The sequence below is a fragment of the Kogia breviceps genome, chromosome 8 (genome assembly GCF_026419965.1).
Source record: "Kogia breviceps isolate mKogBre1 chromosome 8, mKogBre1 haplotype 1, whole genome shotgun sequence".
Lineage (NCBI taxonomy): Eukaryota > Metazoa > Chordata > Mammalia > Artiodactyla > Physeteridae > Kogia > Kogia breviceps.
Genome location: NC_081317.1, coordinates 22,533,067 through 22,553,417, shown reverse-complemented (window position 1 = coordinate 22,553,417; position 20,351 = coordinate 22,533,067). Strand labels below are relative to the sequence as shown.

Below are 20,351 nucleotides of genomic sequence, written 5' to 3'. Positions count from 1 at the left end.
GGGGGGGTTGGTAACCTTCCATCATATACTTTATATAGCTTTATACTTCCTGAACTTTTATAAAGAGACCTTTATAATAAGGAAGAATTAATGCTTGTATTCATGCTTTGAAAAAAATGACTTCTTCCAAATATTATACTATTTTAATCAAGTGACATCAACCTTTCTGTTCATTGGTTTTACGTATTAGTTTTGTAGTTCTGTTGCTCCATTCTGCTCTAGAACAAACTCAAGGATGGGAAAAGTTTTGTCAAAGGCAATCGATGTTGATTAGATATTCACAACTCTTGCCTATTGGCTGAAGAATGTTCAGGGTGGGATCATGATAAACAGAACACAGAAGCTGTCATTTCCTTAGGGAGGGAATTAACCCGTAAAGACAGTAAGCTGAGGAAGTCAGGGAGCCACTTAGATGGAGTGGGAAGTGAAAAGGTTCAGAGAGTGGCAGCTACTGGTGATTTCTCTCCTCATTTGACTCTTCTTTCTTGATTATGGGCAGAAACCTGGAATTTATGATTCTGTAGTGGCTTGGAGGATCCAAACTAAAATTCCATATGGGTTCTGATTTCTCAATGAATATCTTCTACACTTGGTTAGGTGTTATTGACTCATAAAGTAAAATAACAGTAAGTTCACATAGAAAAGTGAAGCACTCCTGGGTGGGAACTATATAGCTATATTGATTTGCCATTGGCAGGGAAATCTCTGGTTTCCCAAATTCCAGAGTCACCTGGAATGCAGAAAAGAGCTGTCAATCTCACAACTGTGGAGGCTCTCCCTCTGGAAATGTTAACCCCTCTCTCGGGTACCTCTGTGACAGTGGGCTTTAGGATAGGCCTCATGGCGGGATAAATGAGGGCCAGAGAAACCTGTATGTCATATTTCATAGAAAATTTCTTTTTCTAAATGTTCATTTTAAAATATTTTACCAGATTTGGAGTGAATCTCACAGTCATTGGTTTCTTACAACAAGCACTGGCTAATTTTTTGTTTCTTTATTATGCATTTTAATATATCTGAAATTGAGATTTGTCTTACCCAGCTTAAAGGCAATCATACCTTGTTTGTGGCTTCTGCCCCCTAGCTAAGATGGTTCCTTAGCTGTCTCCAGATATGAGAATGACTATGCAATTATAAAACAAAGATAAATCAATCATACTGGCTCACAAAGATTTCCTTATATTTAACTAGAAATGTTCCTTCTGTTTGAGATCATTTCTTTTAATTAGTTCCTCACAGAGGTAAAAACATCATTTTCAGCAGCATAATTCTATGTAGTCTCCCCTCCCCACACCGGCCCTGAACAATGATACTTGCTGCATTCGTTTTCTTTGGTTGAAAAGAGACAAAGTGACTTCTCAGGGACCTATGGAAGGAATTCTCTTCTAAGTCAAGGGACAGCGTTGTCTCTTTCTCCAATCTACTTCATGTTCTACCTTAGGCATGTGCACATCCAAAGAATGATCCCTACTGTTTCTCCTATGTGTCTTTAACTGAAACAGTTTTCTCCTGAGTACTCAGTGGCAGGGCGATACCACCACGGAGTGTGATGATCTGAGTGGTACAGCCGAAGTTTTCAAGGACAGGCTGTCATCAGGGGAGGCTTTGAATGACCTCTGAAGTACCAGATTCTTATTTTACTTTTCCAATTTTGACGAGGGATATTCTCCCTTAAAAAATGTTTCATAAACCCTACACCACAGAAATTAAACACTTCTAATACGATAATGTAATTATTCTTTTTATAGCCAGAAAGAACATTGTTCTGAGTTTTTTAATCATTGGAAAGGATCCATTAAAAAAACCCACAAATATCTAATTTTCTTATATTTCCCTTATATTCTTACATATTTCCCTTATACTTCCCTTATATACTTTGCCTTAATTATTAATGAAATGATTTATTTATTTGGAGCTGAGGGCGGATCTTATACATTCTGTGAATATCACATTCAGACGAATCCTGCTTTGTGTATAGAAACTGGTTGAGTGTAGAATACCTGAGACCCAGATTAAAATAGATGGATGTTAGAATGGATTGGGCTCCCTGCTAATTGCATTTTCTATTATTGCCTTGTTTCCTCTTGGAGATTTAAGCCATTAAGGAAAAGATTAGGCAGAAGACAGGCTAGAACCAAGGGTTCTCAGTCAGCAATCACCAGCGGGAAGCGGTGGCTTGGCATCAGTATAAAGCCGCAAATGAGAGCCCTAGAAGCAGACCAAGAAGAGAACAAAACCCTTCTACATAGAGGGTTATTTATTTGCAGGGGGCCTCAAAAATAGACCCACGTCTCCACACTTGGGAGAGGCATTTTGGGGAGTGAGGAGGAGGGAAGCTGAGCCATTTGGCAAACTTAATCGGCTCCAGAGCAAGAGTTTCCCAACCCTGAACAGGGCACTTTATTGCTGTCAGTCCCTTTCTCTGCAATCTGAAAAGCTTCACCATGTATCCTTAGGGATGACCTGGTCTATTGGAGGCTTTTGTTGCTGTTGTTGAAGATTTTTGGCAAACATACGCAGTATATAAGTAGAACTCTAAAAGACCAAAACAAATACACACATAGGATGTCCCAGAGGCAAATGGCAAGAGATCTAACTCTAAGAGATCAAGACTGTTTTCAGAAATGTTAGACTTCTGGCTGTCTTCTTTCCTAGAGATCAGACTTCCTTACTGCATCTAGAAATGTTTACATACATTTGATTTACTTTTTCCTTTGTTTATGCTGCAGCTCTTAATATGACAAATGCCACAGAGAGAGGTATTTAAACCCCCAACGTGTGCTGTGCTCTCAGTGATTGCAGTCTTAATAAAATTTGCAGTGGCCCTGTCCCCAGCATCAATTCTACCTGTCTGGTGCCACTAACAGCTTTGATTTGCTGTCATGAGTACACTGTGTATTTAAAAACCAAAGAAAAGAAACGGGCATTAAACTTCGATAACCCAGGGGGCTATCATGGGGAAAATTAAATCTGCATGATTAATAGGGTGCATGCTCTAAAAGAAGGGTTTGACCCATTGATTTCAACTTTAGGGGAGATTATGCTGCATTCTCATCTAGAAAGTTCTATAGTGCTTTTGAGAAACAGTGGTAAAGTGGTCCTTTAGTTGAAGAGTTGTCAGTAAAGTTCTCTAAGGACAAAAAAAAAGTTATATAATGATTATGCACTGAACATATAATACTTCAAGGTGAAGAACAGTTAGGCCCTCTTTAATCGCTTTTAAGGAAAGAAAATGTGCTTCAAAGATTTGTATTCAATTATTTAAGATAATCAAATTGATACAATGTTGACATTATATCGTTTGAAATGAAAAGTTATTGGGACCTAAAATATGCCTCCTCTAATTGGAGTAAGCTTTTATTTTCATTGTTTAGGTATTAAAATGAGATGTACCGGGATTCCCTGGTAGCGCAGTGGTTGAGAGTCCACCTGCCGATGCAGGGGACGCAGGTTCGTGCCCCGGTCCGGGAAGATCCCACATGCCACAGAGTGGCTGGGCCCGTGAGCCATGGCCGCTGAGCCTGCACGTCCGGAGCCTGTGCTCCGCAACGGGAGAGGCCACGGCAGTGAGAGGCCCGCGTACCACAAAAAAAAAAAAAAAAAAAGATGTACCAAGTTCAAACATACATTCACCAAAAAAAGGAAAAATTCTTTCTCTTTAATGCATTCATTCATCCAACAAAGATTCCTTGAGCAATATGCCAGGTGCTGTATAAGACAGAGAAGACCATGTCATCATTGGGCTTAATTTCAAAATGTAGCTATTTTGAATCATGCAAAGGTGTCACAGAAAGCTGTCAGGACTCTATGGCAATATGGAATTCAAATAATACATTCACCTGTTTCCTTCAGAGATCTAATATGTGACTTTCAAATTTTAATTAGTATATTTATTTCCACCAATGATAAACTATACAGGGCATGATTTTTGGAAGGAACTTAATGTACTGGCTTATAACATGGGCTCTAGATTTTTGAGAAAACTGCCTGGGCTCCAGAGACTAGAGTCAACTGCTTAAGTTCAAACCATGGCTCCACCACTTACTACTTATGTTAACTTCAGATGGGTTACTTCATTTCTGAGTGCCTCAGTTTCCCTACCTGTAAAATAAGATGAATAATACTTCCTATCTCATAAGTTATAAAAGGATACACCTCAATACCATGTTTAAAGCTCTTAGAAGAGTGCTTGGAACAGAGAAATCACTCAAATAATAGTTAGCAATATTAGTTCTAGAACTAAAGTAACTTCAGTACAACGAAAGCAACGACTTAAGGAACTGGGAAGACGTTTACAGCTCTTTACTCCATGTGTTATCTTTATCCTTGAGGTAGAAGCAGTAAAGTTCAATGCGAAAACTAAATTTTTATTTAGAATAGAGTTGATGTTTTATTAACTTTGGTTCTATCCGAAGAGTAACCATCGACTTTAGAATCTGAAATGACCCCTAGAAGTTAGAGGTCAATCCCTTAGTCTTCAGATAAGGAAACTTGAGACCAGAAAAATGATTACTTTGCCTAAGTTATCCAAGAGGTTGGATGTCTTCACCCCTAGACCAGGACATCTTTCATTACCCCATTCTTGAGTCTTTTCTTTTTCTATGTTTATGTTACATAGATCAGTACTCTGCCACTTACTAGTTATGTGAGACTGGATAATTTACTTAACCTCCGCAAATCTATTTCCCCTTTGTGAAATGGGGGCAATATGACTTGGAACATAGTGTTCTTAAAAGGGGCTGAGGTAGCATATATACAGTGTCTACATGGTAGCTCTTCGATAAATACTGGCTGTTGTTGGTATTGTTGTCTGTTTTTTACATTGTTATGAAGCTGGATGACTTCTATCCAGAGAATATCGCTGGTTAGGCTTCTCAAATTTCATACATAGAATGTCAACATTACCAACTGCTCCTCTTGCTTCCAAAGAACATAAATCTACCCTCAGTCAGCAATGCTTTGTTCCTGCATTCTTGGTACTTGTTAGAGATTATAACTTTGGTTTGGCCCCATTGTGACACGTGATATAAGGATGCTTATCTAAGGAGCTGTATGAAGATGTGCCTTTACCGGCAAACTAGAAATGGGCTGTTTAGAATCAAACTGTCCCCCCCAAAAAAGTATAAAAACAGGAAAGTCGAGGCAACCTTAGTGCATACCCCAAGCTTACATCATATTTTATTCACCACAGAAATAGCTGTTTGCCAAAAAGCTTGTTGAAAATATTGATCATTCCATCACTCACCACTCTGCAAAACATCTTAAGTGAGAAATTGCTTTAAAAATTTAGTGCCTGGGAAGAGAACAATGGTCGCTCTTGAGACCATTTTGCTCTCCTTCCTGTAGCGAGAACTGTGTACTTTATTTTCTTTTACTTTATTTTTTGCTCTAGCTTGCATGTATCTCAGAATTCAGTTTGAAGCTTAGTCATAGTATCCGTTACACTAAACCAACAAGAGGTCTCCTTTTCTTAAAACGAATGTGTTGTTATTTCATTTAATTTACTGTCACATCATTGATTATACTCACTTCAAAATTCTCTATGAAATGAGTTGGAAATAACAAAGGTGATGGACTAATGGAACTCTTCCTCCAAGGTAGTGGTTTCCAAGCATCAGTGCACATCAGATCTTATTTAAAGGCATAGCTCTAGGTTGCATTCCCCAGGGATTCAGATCTGCTGCGTCTCTGTTAGGCCTTTTTTTTTTTTTTTTTTTTTTGTGGTACGCGGGCCTCTCACTGTTGTGGCCTCTCCCATTGCGGAGCGCAGGCTCTGGACGCGCAGGCTCAGCGGCCATGGCTCGTGGGCCCAGCCACTCCACTGCATGTGGGATCTTCCCGGACCGGGGCACGAACCCGTGTCCCCTGCATCGGCAGGCGGATTCTCAACCACTGCGCCACCAGGGAAGCCCATCTGTTAGGCCTTTTAACAATCTCCCAAATGATCCTTACATAGGTAGTCTATGAACTACACTTTGAGAAACATTGATTTAAGGATTTCTACCTGGAATGTCTTTATTCCAGATGAAGCTTAAAAATTTAAGAAGAAACGTAGCTTTTTCACCATTAGTATTAGGATAGCTTCAAATTTATTCATTTGTTGAGTGCCTACTATATTCCATGTAGTGAGGTAAATCCAAGGTGACAGAGATAAATAAGACATGGTTCATTTCTTGAAAAGTTTTCAAATTTAGTGAGGAAGGTGAACATGTAAGCAAGTAATTACATTAATTAAAGTTCAATATATTTGCAATGATAGAAGTTTGGGCAGGATACATACACAGGACAGGGGAGACAGTGAAAGGTCAGGGAAGGCTTCAGAGAGGTGAGGTCCCACAGGGCTTTGATGGATGATTGGCAGCTCATGGTACAGATCATATCTCAGTGAGGGAGGGGAAAAGGCAGACTCATCATGCTAGCACAGGCACACTGACCCCTAACCAGGGAGTCAAGGATGGGCTAAAGAGTTTGGGATAGTATCCACTGGAGGTGCTATGAAGACTAGAAGGAGCTGCAGTTTGACTCACAAGCTATTTGAGTTTATAGTCTATGCTATCTTTCTTGGCCATAATTTTAAAATGGGGGTGTATATCTACCATCTCATCAGCATGGGACCCTACAGTTTGGAGGCCTATCTATGGTCCTATTGGAACATCCAGAATACCATCTCAAAGGCTACAGAAATGTTCCCAAGCCAAGCCACTTTAGACAACCGGGATGTTACAGTGTCACACTTAAGATTAAGCTTGTGACTCCTGTTTCTCTTCCCAGCTACAATTTCTGATCAGCTAAAAAATAAATAAATAATTTTGAAAATGCTGGTTCTTATTAAACTTCAGCTTCTTTGACTACTGTCAGAGCTCCGGTATCTTCCTTTTCACGCGATTAGGTCAAAATGTCATTTAAAAGTAAACGAAGATTTTGATAAATATACTGTAGTTATTTATGTACAGTGTTAACATTGGAGGAAACTGAGTGAAGAGTACCTGGGAACTTGCATATGCTTCCTTCACAGCTCTTCTTTGAATCTAAAATTATTCCCAAATAAAAACCTTTTGAAAGGGTAAACTAATAATGACTTCCATCCTCCTCATCAAGCTGTTTAGCATCTCCTCCCATTAAAACCAGAAGATAATTTTTTTAAGAATGGAAAAAGTGAATCAGAACCGAAATTCAACTTTTGACTTACAGTTAAACTTGTAATGTATTTTCAGAACCATTTTAACAAAACTATTCCTAATAGTTGCTCTAGCTACATCGAGGACTGAAATCAAAACAAGTTGACTTTGTGTGGCTCTTGTCTGATTTCCTTGGTAAACATGTCTTACTCACAGTCATTATTCACCATCCATATTTACAAACTAGGAAAATGTTATTATCTCAAAGGCCACAGAAATGTTCCCAACCCAAGCCACTTTAGAGAATTGAAATGTCACAGAGGCAGGCCAGCCTGACTTGGAGGAGAGAGTCACAGTTTGTGAGGGTACCATGTATGTTTTTCTAAAGGAACTTGCGCTCCCATCCCTTCAGAGATGGAGCCACAGTGGATAAACCTCTTTATGCATCGCTCTGCTTCAAAGGGGACTGAAATGTAAACAGTGGCAGCACACCAGGATCGGGTTTCTTTGCTTTAGCCACCAAGAAGTCAGGAAAGGAAAACCAGGTATTTACTTAGGTTTATCATTACTATTGTCAGGTTTTCTTTTAATGATTGGAAAACAAAAGAAGAATCTGTTCAGAAACAAAGTACCACGGAGCCTCACTGTGATTTCTTTTCAACCACCCCTGAGCCATTTTTTTAAAGCATAAAATTAAAAATTAAAACGACCTTTTCTGTTCTTTGTGATGGTTGTCTACTAACAGGCATCTCTGGCTCAATAATTCTTAAAATACAATGCTATAGGAGACAAATGTAGCCTATTTAAGAATGGATTCAAATAATCTAATACTGATTAGCATCTATGTTTTAATAATAGGGCCTGAAGAATGGATTTCTCTTTCTAGAGTGATTCTTCTCGGATAATTGAGGAATGGATTTAAGCACAGGCTTTTAACACCTACAGAAAGGCTATTCAACATGATCAATATCTGGGATGCAGCCAGCTAAGGCAAACTGAAATTTAAAGACAAGATAAGAGAAAATAACCCCTACCTCTGAAATCAGTTGGAAGAACAGCTTTCATCAGTCAGGAAGATAACCATAGAGATAGAAATAGCAAGCAAGCAAGGAAGAAAGCAAGCCAGAAAGAGCTAGAAGACATGGCTTCAAAATTAGCCTTCAGTACCTTCTAGCTGTGTCTTAGTTGCTGTATTAATTGGTTTGTACAAATCATTTCACTTAATCTTCTTCATAATTCTATGAGTTGGGAGTCGATACCTACATTTTCTGCATGAAGAAGCTGAAGTTCAAAGAAGTTGAGCAATATCACAGATCAAACAGTTAATAAGCAGTAGAGTGAGGAATCAAACCCAGATCCACTTGCGTGGTTTGTTTTAAGGGTATTATATACAACTGTAAGGAAACAGTTCTAGTAATATGATTTTGATTTCCCAATTTCTGAGTATGTCCTTAGAAAAAGCCCTAGAAGAGTGCTTGGAACAGAGAAATCACTCAAATAATAGTTAGCAATATTAGTTCTAGAACTAAAGTAACTTCAGTACAATGAAAGCAACGACTTAAGCAACTGGAAAGACATTTACAGCTCTTTACTGGTATTCTTAGAGTACCAGAGATTTCCTTAAGATATTGCCTAAGAAGAAAATTATAAATGATGCCATCCTACAAAGAGCAAAGAATGTGCTATTTCAGCCTCCATTGAGACTTCAACTCTAGATAGCCAAATTCCTATTATCTTCTTGGCTTTCCTCACTCTTACAGTCAAAAGAATGGAAACCGTCTCACATCTGCCTGTTCTCTCTTCTGGTTTCATTTCTTTCCTTCTACAAGATCTACATGACCTGTATTATTTAACTAAATATATTCCTTTTATTTCTGCCAAAGAACCTTGATGGCTTTCCCTCCTTCTATATAACAATACATTTCCCCTCCAAACTTCTTCTCCCATCAACTAATACGGTGAACTGAGTAGGAAAAAGTTAGTTGACCTTAGAACCAAATCATATTTACTCACTCTCACACACACACACACACACACACACACACACACACATATTCAAAATTGGGGAGACAGACCTTAATAAAAGCAAATATTGAAATGAGTATTGGGTATTCAGGACTTTCAGTGGAACCAATGACCTGTTTTATTATATGAACGCAAATAAAAACTTATGCAAATTTAGATTCATAGAGGTAGAGTATTTAGAAAGAGTCTTGCTATTCTTTGAATTTGTGAGACTCTAGGTGTATGTTAGTTTTAGTTCCTGGTACCACAAGATAAGAGGATAAATTACGAAAAGAGGGAAAGATAAGAGGTGGTTCAAAAGTGAGCAGTCAGGATGGTAAACTGGGGCTAGCAAGCTTGGAAAAATGAAAAGATTTGATGGATTTTTTTTTTTTTTTTCATTTTTGTCCAGTGGATAGAAGTAGGAACTAGGTCCTGGCGGGGGGGGGGGTGATTATAAGGAGACTGATTTTAGTTTGATTTAGAATATATATGTATATATTTTTAAAACATAGTTGTTTAAAATGGGTTGATATGATAATGCTGAGTTCCTCATAAACAAAGTATTCAAGAAAATGATGGATATCCTCTTTCACTTGGATGTTGATTTTATCTGATTATTCCAATATGAGAAGTCTCAGATTCTCTGTTCTAAATGTCCTACTGAACAATCCCAAGAAAGCAGAGATGGAAAATGAATCACTATCCAACTCTTTTTTAAAGAATTTTCTTTTTCTACAAGAGACTGTGCTGGACTTTAGGGGGAAAAAAAGACGGCAAAAGCAAAGTATGCTATGCTGCTCCATCCTCCACCCCTACTCCCCACCCCCCAAAGAAGATTACAAATCACATTGGAAGACAAGACTGATGCAGTACACATAAGGCAATTAAACAAAAATTTAACAATTAAATGGGAATAAAGACCATGAAACAGAAGACAAGAGGGATCGTGGTAGGCTAGGCAAGCAGGATACAGGGAAAAACTAGGACTACAGGTTGACCTTGAAATAACGATCTCCTACACTGAATGCTTGTACTCAACCTTAAATAGTTTGCAGGTATTCTTGCTTATTTGTCTCTAATTTAAAGTAACATCAATTGTGTGCACATGTGCGTGAATGTGAATGTGTATATTAATACATAAGCATGTGTAAATATGTATATATAAAGATGTATATTTGCATTTGTGTGTAGAAAACAACTTTGAGAGTCTATATACAAAAGTATAATTTCTGGTGGAACTTCCAGACGTCCTCCTAGGAAAACGTCAAATCTTAGACATTCTTTCATCTTCCGAGTTGGTTCTACATATCTGGAGTGGAGGAAATGGGTGCGTTAGTTCAAAACTGCTTCCAATTTCAAACAAATCAAGTAAAATGAATAATAATAACAATAGTAAAAACAAGGTGAAAGATGGCAAAGGAAAATCAGAATTGCCCTCAGAGTCTACTTTAAAATACAGCCCAGTAAAAGATCACGGTGTAAAATTAAAAGGAGACTGAGGATTTACCTGTACTTGCTCTAGAATCCTAGTGAGAGTAGTGTAAGAGATGAGTAAAAAAGTCCTCAAAACTCACTAAGGCCCTTCAACTTTAGTGGAACAAAATTTTGGAGATATAGCAGCCAGATAATAAAGACACTTAATATTCCCAGAGAAGTGCCTTGCCCATCTCAGGCACTCATAAATAGTTATTTGGCTGGTGGGAAAAAAAAAAAAAAAGGTTTTTTCTAAGCTTAGAAATAAGCACAATTGTGCCGACGAACTAGAAAGACATGCCCAGCCCAAAGGCATTCAAATATAATTTTTCAGGTTCAATCTGCTCCAACTATGGACCTTTATTTATTTCTTCTGATTAAGGTCTGTGTGGCAAACAGGGAATCTCTGCAGTTTTCAAGTGTCCAGATGACCAGTTTTTAGCATGGAAAAAAAACTCATTTTTAGCCAACATGACCTTGATACTTAAAAAAATAAAATAAGAATGTGCCACGGACTTGATTGGTAGAGGTAGGGAAAGTTCAGAGTAAAATCTAACTGGGAAATTATAAGTTCACTTAAATTTAAGAGTATTGGGTATTAAGTACCAAAATGAGGCCTTCTCACTGTGATGCTAGGTTAGAACAGAAGATCTGGTGTCTGAAAGTTGGAGTGGCATTTCTGGCTCTGCATCTGCAGCAAATCTGTGAGTCTCAGATTCCTTGTCTGGAAAATGAGCTGAATAATATCAATCATGTACAATCACAGAGATATGGTGAGGGTTAAGTGAGATAATATACAATATGTGTGAAAGTCTCCATAATCTGTAAAGAATTATACCAACGTATTCTTATCATTAAAAGTAGTTAACAATAGCATTGCCATTTTATACTAAAAACAAATATTGTACTTGGCTTATCACTAATTCAAAGAAAGGTCTATTCTAACTATAATCCAATAAAATTAAAATATTTTTTAAAAAACAAAGAAAGGTCTAAATTGACATGAAAAAATAAATCTTCATGATAGAAAAATAGAGCTTCTTGTGGGCTCTACATCTGATATGGGTGTATTAAACATTTTGGAACAATTAATTTGGCAGTTGTCTATTTTCTAGGATTTTTAAAATTCTAAAAATTCTCAATTCCGTATATCCAATTTAGATATTTTTATATTTTTCTTTGTAGCTTGCTTTACTGGTTTTTTCCTGAAAGAGAATGACTTGCTCCTCTCTGCTCTCTGAGCAGCCTCTGGGAATTGATACAGAGGAGAGAATCTCTGTTGGATGTAGGCTCTGTTCTGCAGACACCCCCTAATCCTCTGTTTACCACAACATGAGTCTATTACCATAGAAATGATAGCTGAGATCCCAGATTCAACATCACTGACTTCACAGCAGGGCCTCGTAAGTGGAGAAGACACGCTGACAAGGAGAAGCACAATCACGACTACTATTATCAGAAAAGTAGACAGTCTGTGGCCTTGAGAGAAAGGGTAATTGTCAACACGGCAATAAAAATGCATGAATGAGCTGTGTTGTTGGGATATGCTGTAGTTCATTTTCTGTGTAATACTGCCTGACTAAAAGTAATGATTTGAAATTTTATGTCATCTAATAGTTTGCTTTTAAAAGGTCAGCAGTTGCACTTGATTGCATTTGTCTCTCATTGAGATAAGAAACAAGCAGATTCTAATTCATCTTTACAGCACTGTTTCTATGCTCAAAGATTTCCCTTTTCATGATGCACTGTTTTTGTTTGTGTTTGTTTGTCTTGTTTCTATTAATAGAAGAGAGTGAACCTGAGCAAGATACTAAAGGTATTTTTTTTTTTTTTTTTGCTTTTTGCACTGCTTCTTTTTAAATGTATGGTTCGATTCAATTGTTTATTTCTCTGACCTTGTAAACAACTCTGAGTGCCATGATTTTGTAAGGAAATAACAAACGATGTACGGGCACCATTAATTCAGCATTTAACAGTGTTATTAGATGGGCTGCCTTATTACATAATATAGTTATTGAGCATTTACTTTTATTAAGAAAAGTTTGAATCAACAGAAATGTTTAAACTTTGTAACCCAAACTCTGAAAATGCAAACAAAATGAAATGATGTAAATCAGCATAAGAATATAAATCTCACACAGATTGGAATAGAAAGATCCTCTGACCAAAAGCCTTTCGGGGACAGCAGGTGAGGGTGTTACAATCTTCAGAGACTTGTAAAAATGTCAAGGTGCCAACTTGGGTTTTTACTGTCATTACTTGAAGTGGACAAGTATTATGCAACTGCTCCAAACCAAACCAAATCAATCAAACTGTTCTAATCTAACTTTTGTATATTTTGGATGAAATTCACAAGTTCTCATATAATACAGTTGGGCTCTAGGACTAAACCCTAGGGTGGTATTCTTTGAAACAGCACCTCCTTATCTTAGTATTTCAAATAAGGTATCCGAAATGTTTTCCTATTTCTAAATATCAGGCTGCTTATAACTAAATTTAGATAAAATTATTTCACCTGCTCCTGTGTGGTTTTGGGGGGTTTTGTTTGTTTGTTTTTTCGTTTTTGTTTTGCTTGTTTTCAATTTACTCCTGTCAGTGCTGGTTTGAATCAAGTAGCCTCAAAGACCTCTTTAAGAGAAGCTAGAAAATTAGAAAGAAGGAAAAGAACGAAAGAAAAAGTTCATGCAAACTTATTGTGTCCTTTGAAATAACTGCTCAGAAATAGAATTTACAAGGGACTTCAGTATTCTTCTGGTCCTACTCGCTTACCAAGAAAAGAGAGGCAATTCATCTCAAGCCAAACTGCTTATTAATTTCAGGATTTAACTCGGGTCCCCCACCTGTTAGGCTTTCCATTACCCCACCAGGGAAATTTCAGAGTGTATAATGGCCCTACTTCCTTATTACAAATTCAGATTACCCCTTAAAATGGCAACCAATAGAGCTTCCCTGGTGGCGCAGTGGTTGAGAGTCCGCCTGCCGATGCGGGGGACGCGGGTTCGTGCCCCGGTCCGGGAGGATCCCACATGCCGCGGAGCGGCTGGGCCCGTGAGCCGTGGCCGCTGGGCCTGCGCGTCCGGAGCCTGTGCTCCGCAGTGGGAGAGGCCACAACAGTGAGAGGCCCGCATACCGCAAAAAAAAAAAAAAAAAAAAAAAAAAAAAAATGGCAACCAATAATAAACTTTATTATATATCGGGAAGTGCTTTGAAAAATGGAACGAGAAAGATGGGGCGGGGTGGGGGGAAGGAAGGAAAAGAAAAGAAATAGAGAGAGAAAGGAAATGGGAATACAATACGCTTATATTAGACAGAACTTTGGAATCACTGGCTGCTTAAGCCCAATTTTGAATACAGGATTCTCAACCTGCAGTTAGTATTGTAAACTTACCCCAGAGAAAGTAAAGGCCAAACCTCAGGACTTAGATACCATGAGAGAAAACCCAGGGATAAATAGATTGCCCGTGTCTATTTTACATGTTGCAGATGAACAATAACGTGCTTGCCCATAGGAAAGCAAGTCAGAAACAACTCACAGTGAATTGGAGAATGGTGGATACAACTACTTGTAGAAAGAAGAGTTGGATAATTTTTTTCTTTAAAAATCCACATCAAAACAATTGGAAACATTTTCCAAATTACTCGGTAATGTCATGCCCCTTCTGTTAAACAGCTTGTTTATGCAACAAAAACACTTTTATATTGTCTTTCATGCAAATAAAAGGTAAAATAGGGATATTCAAGGGACATTTATTTGATATGAAACCTATCACATTACTTTTAAAATGGATGACTTAGAACGAATTTTCAGTTTGTGGCGACCGCTAAAACAATGGGAGTTTATTATTGAGCTCTGTTTATTATTACAGGTATACTGTTAACCATGGAGCAGTCTGGCATTTATTTTTAATGGCAACTGGCTTTATTGTTTTTAATGTTTGATAAATGTGGTGAAATTTCCTTCTCCATCCCTTCACCTTTTATGCTTGGAACTGGTAACAAATACTGGTGGATATAAAAATATTAGCTTTATTGCTGATAAAGCTGGATTGAAAAATAAAGCTTTCTCTTCCTTCACCCAAGAATCAGAGTCAAGTGATCTACGGATTCCCCCCCACACCTCCACCTTTCACCTGGAGTCATAGGATGGAGAAGTCCTGACCTGGAGAACTTTCCTACTGCCTATTAACCCATACCCTTCTTGTTTGCTGGGTAGCTGGCAGAAAGATGGCCCAGAGAGGATTGAGATACTCATCATATGTACAAGCACGTTTCTCCCATCTCACCAATCAGAGGAGTCACTCATTCACTCATTCAACAAATATCTATTGAGCGCCTACCATGTACCATGCAGGGTTCTGGATCTATTGATCAATGAACCGACCAATGATCTATCTATCAATCAGCTTGTGTTAATGAACAAAGCAAGCTTTGCCCTTCTGATGCTTACATTCCAGGAGAAGAGACAGCCAAAACACAAACAAACAAATCAATACTTATGACATGGTGTGAGGGGGAGAAAGCATTATGAGAAGACATCTGAGTCAAAACCTAAAAGACATTTGCAGCCTTCTTTGAGGGAGGGAAGCTGGCAGGAAAGGTGTAAGCTATCTTTCAATACTGAAAAAAGAGTCAAGTTTCTATTTTACCTTCTGGCAAGAATGTGGGAGTGCAGGAGAGACCAGCTTCCCTTTATTTCCTGGCCTTTTTTTTTTTTTCTCTTAACCCATCAGACTTAACAATGAAACCCATGATCAGTCAAGGGTATATCTGCCCCCTTGGAGCAGGAGACCAGCAGGTTGTCAGCACAACCCTACATTCATGAAGCCACCTGCAATGTCAATGGTGCTCCTTTCTGTACCCTCCTGTGCCCCACTGGACCTCCCAGAAGGTTCTGATATGGGACAGAGCAGCACATTAATTAAATTAACTCCAAGGCTACATTGACCTCTAGAACGATGATGGACTCTGTTTTAGTTACCATCGCATGTAATTCTTAACTGTGTTGTGCAACATGGATCATCAGAGGTTTAGCAATGAGCTCAAATGATATTCCAAATAATGTAACGCCAGCCAAGAGAAGAGAAAAAAAATCCATAAATTACAAAATAAATAAATAAACCCTCCCTTATTATTAAGTTTCCAGGAAGAATTTAAAGTCCCCAAATGAAAATTCTTGCCTTTGTAAATTAAAGCAGAAAAAAACAATTTAGATTTCATAGTTTTCCAGCTTCTTATGCTTCTCATCTTCAGCCAGAAGGCTCTCATTCAGGTTTAAGGGCACACTGACTATTGTCATCTTCAGCAGCTGCTGTCTACACCTTTCCAGCATTCATGGAATTGAATTAAACCCACTCTCAGTCTTTCAAGGATCCTGCTTTTTTTCCCCCAGATTCTCGAAGGCAGTTGGACCCATGAAATGATCATTGCAGTAGACTCAAACTCAAAACTTTCTGGACACACAAGTATAGCCCCAACCCCTACAAGAGTTATTTCAGCCAAATGATGAATATGGACTCAATTATGTTGTGCAATCTAAGTCTCCATTATTGTTGCCAGAAAACATCAGAAGGAAAAGAATCCCTGGGCGTACCCTCGCTCGGATGCCAGTCGCTCTGTGTCAGTTGTCAAGGGTCCACAACCTGTGAACTTAGACTAAGCTGGGAGAAATCTCCTATCAGGTGTTCAGACGGGGTACCATGTTTGTCGCTCTGAAAGAAATGTACACTGCCTCCTAGCTGGCTTGTCTTCTTGAGAAATTTAGACTTTCCAGCGGGGACAGCCTCTGTCTTCTAGTCTTGACTGACACTTCCTTCGGACCCATCCAGCATTTTGCAACTTTTTAATTTCCCATTTCACCTTGGAGCCTGGTTTTTCTGGAACTCCAACAGAGGTGCAGCCTTTACCCCTATTTTAAGAAGGCAGTTTTAGCTCTCACCACCAGGCTCTCAGGACTGGCTCCATAATTTGTGAACCAGGTGCAAATGACAGTGAGGGCCCCTAGTTCAAAAATCACTCATAATTTCAAGACACAGGCAGCAGAAAAATAAACGAAGCATGGGGCCCTCTAAGCATGGTGTCCTGGGGGACTACACAGGTCACTCGCTCTTGGAGCCGACCCTGCTGACCACCATAATGACTGCTATTCCTCTTGCTATGGAATTTTTCAGGTTATAACTATTGCCTGCTAGGGAAAATTTTTCCTGAGTCCCACACTTTGTTTCCATTTGGAATCATCCCCCACAGAGCTCTGACCTAAAACTGTTGTGGTTATTTCTGAACTCTTAGGACTGACACCTCTGACAAATGTTTTTCCTCAGAACCTTACCCTTCTTCAGGTTTTAGGTTTTCTAGTACCTTATGCTATTTCAATGGCAAAAGAGGTATGTGTCCCATTGCATGTTTCTCTGGAGCTGTAGAGTAGGCTCTACTGCAATTTTTAAACTTTCTAATGTTAAGACTTTTCAATCTTACAAAAAAGTAGATACAGTAATATATTAATAGTAAACTCCCATGTTCCCATCACCCAATAGCAACAATGATCAATAGTCTGCCATTTTTGTTTTATCTAACCCAGTACCATTTTATTGCTGCTGGTTTATTTTAAAGCAAATCCCAGACATGAATTCAATCCATCCGTATGTACTTTAAGGCTTTTTAACATAGTCACATTACCATTTTCATTACCCCATCCATCCCAGTTAGCACTAATTTATTAATACCATTTACTACCAGGACAGTGCAATTTTTGATTGTCTCAAAAAACTTCTTTTTACATCTGATTTGTTGCATAAGAATCCAAATGAGAATTCACACATTACATTTAGGGCTATGCCTCTTAAGTCTTTCTCAGTCTATAATAGTTCCCTCTTTTTCTTTTTTCCCCGCAATGTTATTTATTTGGTGAGGAAACAAAATAACTTGCCCTGTTCAATTGTCTATATTTGGGATATAATTGAATTGTATCCTTATAATGTTGTTTAACATGTTCCTCAATCCTCTATTCTTTTTTATATTGGTAATTCGACCCCAGGACTTATTTAAAATCAGGCTCAATTTTGTGTTTATTAGGGGCAGGGGGGAAAATTCAGCTTCCTTTTAAAAATTAAATCCACTTTTTTTTTTTTTTTAACACTTTTGCCTTGAAGTTGGCACCTTCCTTCCTTTTTCTTTCTCCTGGCTTTAGGGTCCAACATGTGTATTTCTAACATGCTCTTCTAGATTCCACCTCTTAGAGTCCTCAATATCAAAAAAACAGAAAAGTGAGTTCAGTGATGTTGAGCATTCTTTCATGTGTTTGTTGGCAATCTGTATATCTTTGGAGAAATGTCTATTTAGGTCAGAAATGCAAATGAAAACCACAATGAGGTATCACCTCACACTAGTCAGAATGGCCATCATCCAAAAATCTACAAACAATAAATGCTGGAGAGGGTGTGGAGAAAAGGGAACCCTCTTGCACTGTTGGTGGGAATGTAAATTAATACAGCCACTATGGAGAACAGTATGGAGGTTCCTTAAAAAACTAAAAATAGAACTACCATATGACCCAGCAATCCCACTTCTGGGCATATACCGTGAGAAAACCATAATCCAAAAAGACACATGCACCCCAATGTTCATTGCAGCACTATTTACAATAGCCAGGACATGGAAGCAACCTAAGTGTCCACTGACAGATGAATGGATAAAGAAGATGTGGCACATATATACAATGGGATATTACTCAGCCATAAAAGGAAGTGAAATTGAGTTATTTGTAGTGAGGTGGATGGACCTAGAGACTGTCATACAGAGTGAAGTAAGTCAGAAAGAGAAAAACAAAGATCGTATGCTAACACATATATATGGAATCTAAAAAAACAAATGATTCTGATGAACCTAGGGGCAGTACAGGAATAAAGACACAGATGTAGAAAATGGACTTGAGGACAGGGGCATGGGAAAGGGTAAGCTGGGACGAAGTGAGAGAGTAGCATTGACATATATACACCACCAAATGTAAAATAGATAGCTACTGGGAAGCAGCCCCATAGCACAGGGAGATCAGCTCGGTGCTTTGTGACCACCTAGAAGGGTGGGATAGGGAGGGTGGGAGGGAGCCTCAAGAGGGAGGGGATATGGGGATATATGTATACGTATAGCTGATTCACTTTGTTATACAGCAGAAACTAACACAACAGTGTAAAGCAATTATACTCCAATAAAGATGTTTAAAAAAAAAGATGATCAATAGATTGTGGGCATTCGATTCTTGTGGTTAAAGACAAAATTTATATTTTCCTCAAATTTATTATGTTCTAAAATATGATCAGAAAATACAAGGTCCAATTGCCATCTCTCTCTCTCTCTAAAAAAAAAAAAAAAAAAAAAAAAAAGGTGAGTTCATCTGAACCTACAAATCTGGAATTAGAACTTGCAAAAAGCATACAACTGTCAAACAAATCATATCCCCCTATATCTCCTTGAATTATGTAGCCCTTTTAAAAAGGTATTCAAAAATCAGACTAAATTCTAATACAGCTGAATTTGATCTAGGCTTGGCCTGTACATCTCCTATCTAGTATATACTATCTCTTCTGTACTTTCCTTTTGAATACAGACTCCACAAATTTCACAGTTTTAGAAGAACTAAGCATAAAAGCCTGGTGTTAATTGGAATTTCATAGTCTAACATTATGTTCTGTGTTTAAGTCCCAGAAAACAAAAGGCAAGAGCAAAAAAAAAAAAAAAATCATGTTTGCAGTAAATGGGCAATTAAAAGGATTCCATAATGGTCTAAAGAACACTGGATTTGAAGTCAGAGGACTTGAACTCAGGTTTCTCACCCATCAGTTTTATTATTTTGGGGAAGAAACTTAAATTACCTGGGATTTGGTTTCTACATCTATTTACTAAGAGGAGAAATCTAGTTGATCTCTGAAGTCTCTTCCAAGATTAGTGATTCTGTGATTCTAAGTACCCTTCGATTTATTGTACATTCTAAACCTCATCTCCACTCTTCAATTAAAGGTAAAATTTCTTTTCACACCAAAAGAACTTCCTCTTATCTAGTTAGTGGGGATTCAGCCTCAGAAAAGAATATAAATTACCCATTCTCCTGCCCACTTTTGTCTGAAATATTCCTTTTCTTTTTGACCCTGTATGCTCATCTCACTCTCTGAAAAGTTTGACAGATTTTGTCTGTTCTCCCACTATGATACAGTTGAAGATGTAAAGCATTAATTAATTATTTCATTAATTCAATTAAATATTATTACTTTGGTAGGCACTCTCCTAGGTACTGAACAAAACAGGCAAGGGTTTTGGTTGCTGAGGACTCATGGTCTACTGCGGGGAGACAGACAATAGACAAAAAAATAAATAACTTCAGATAGGGGTAAGGTCTATAAAGACAATGAAACAGGATGATGAAAAGCGAATGGGGGGAAGGTTAGACTTTACGCTGGGTGGTCAAGGAGGCCCTTTCTGAGAAAGTGTCACTTAAACAGAGACTTAGATGATACAAGGAAACCACCACATGAAGATCTATGGGATGAGTGCTCTAGGCTGAAGGATGGCATGGACATCTCTTAAGTTGGGAACAAGCTTGGTGTGTTCTGGAGTGGTGAGAAGCATAGGGTCATAGCATAAATGGCTTAGAAGCCAGGGCACAGCATTTGATATTATCCTTAAGACAGAGGGAACATGGAAGATCCTTCACAGGAGAACATGATCTGATTTGCATTTCTTAAAGACCACTCCAGCTTGACTATT

At 38.2% G+C, this 20,351-nt stretch overlaps 1 protein-coding gene across 3 annotated transcripts in view; it reads left to right on the top strand.

Annotated features, from left to right (window-relative positions):
- Nucleotides 1-20,351, top strand: part of MUSK (muscle associated receptor tyrosine kinase) — a 93,142-nt gene that overhangs the window by 35,927 nt on the left and 36,864 nt on the right. Inside the window, exon 6 of one of the 3 annotated variants that reach the window (XM_059072242.2) lies at nucleotides 12,385-12,414. The exons of the other annotated variants lie outside the window; for them this stretch is intronic. Coding sequence (XP_058928225.1) covers nucleotides 12,385-12,414 — 30 coding nt within the window. The remainder of the gene's footprint in view (nucleotides 1-12,384; nucleotides 12,415-20,351) is intronic. 3 annotated transcript variants of the gene reach the window in all.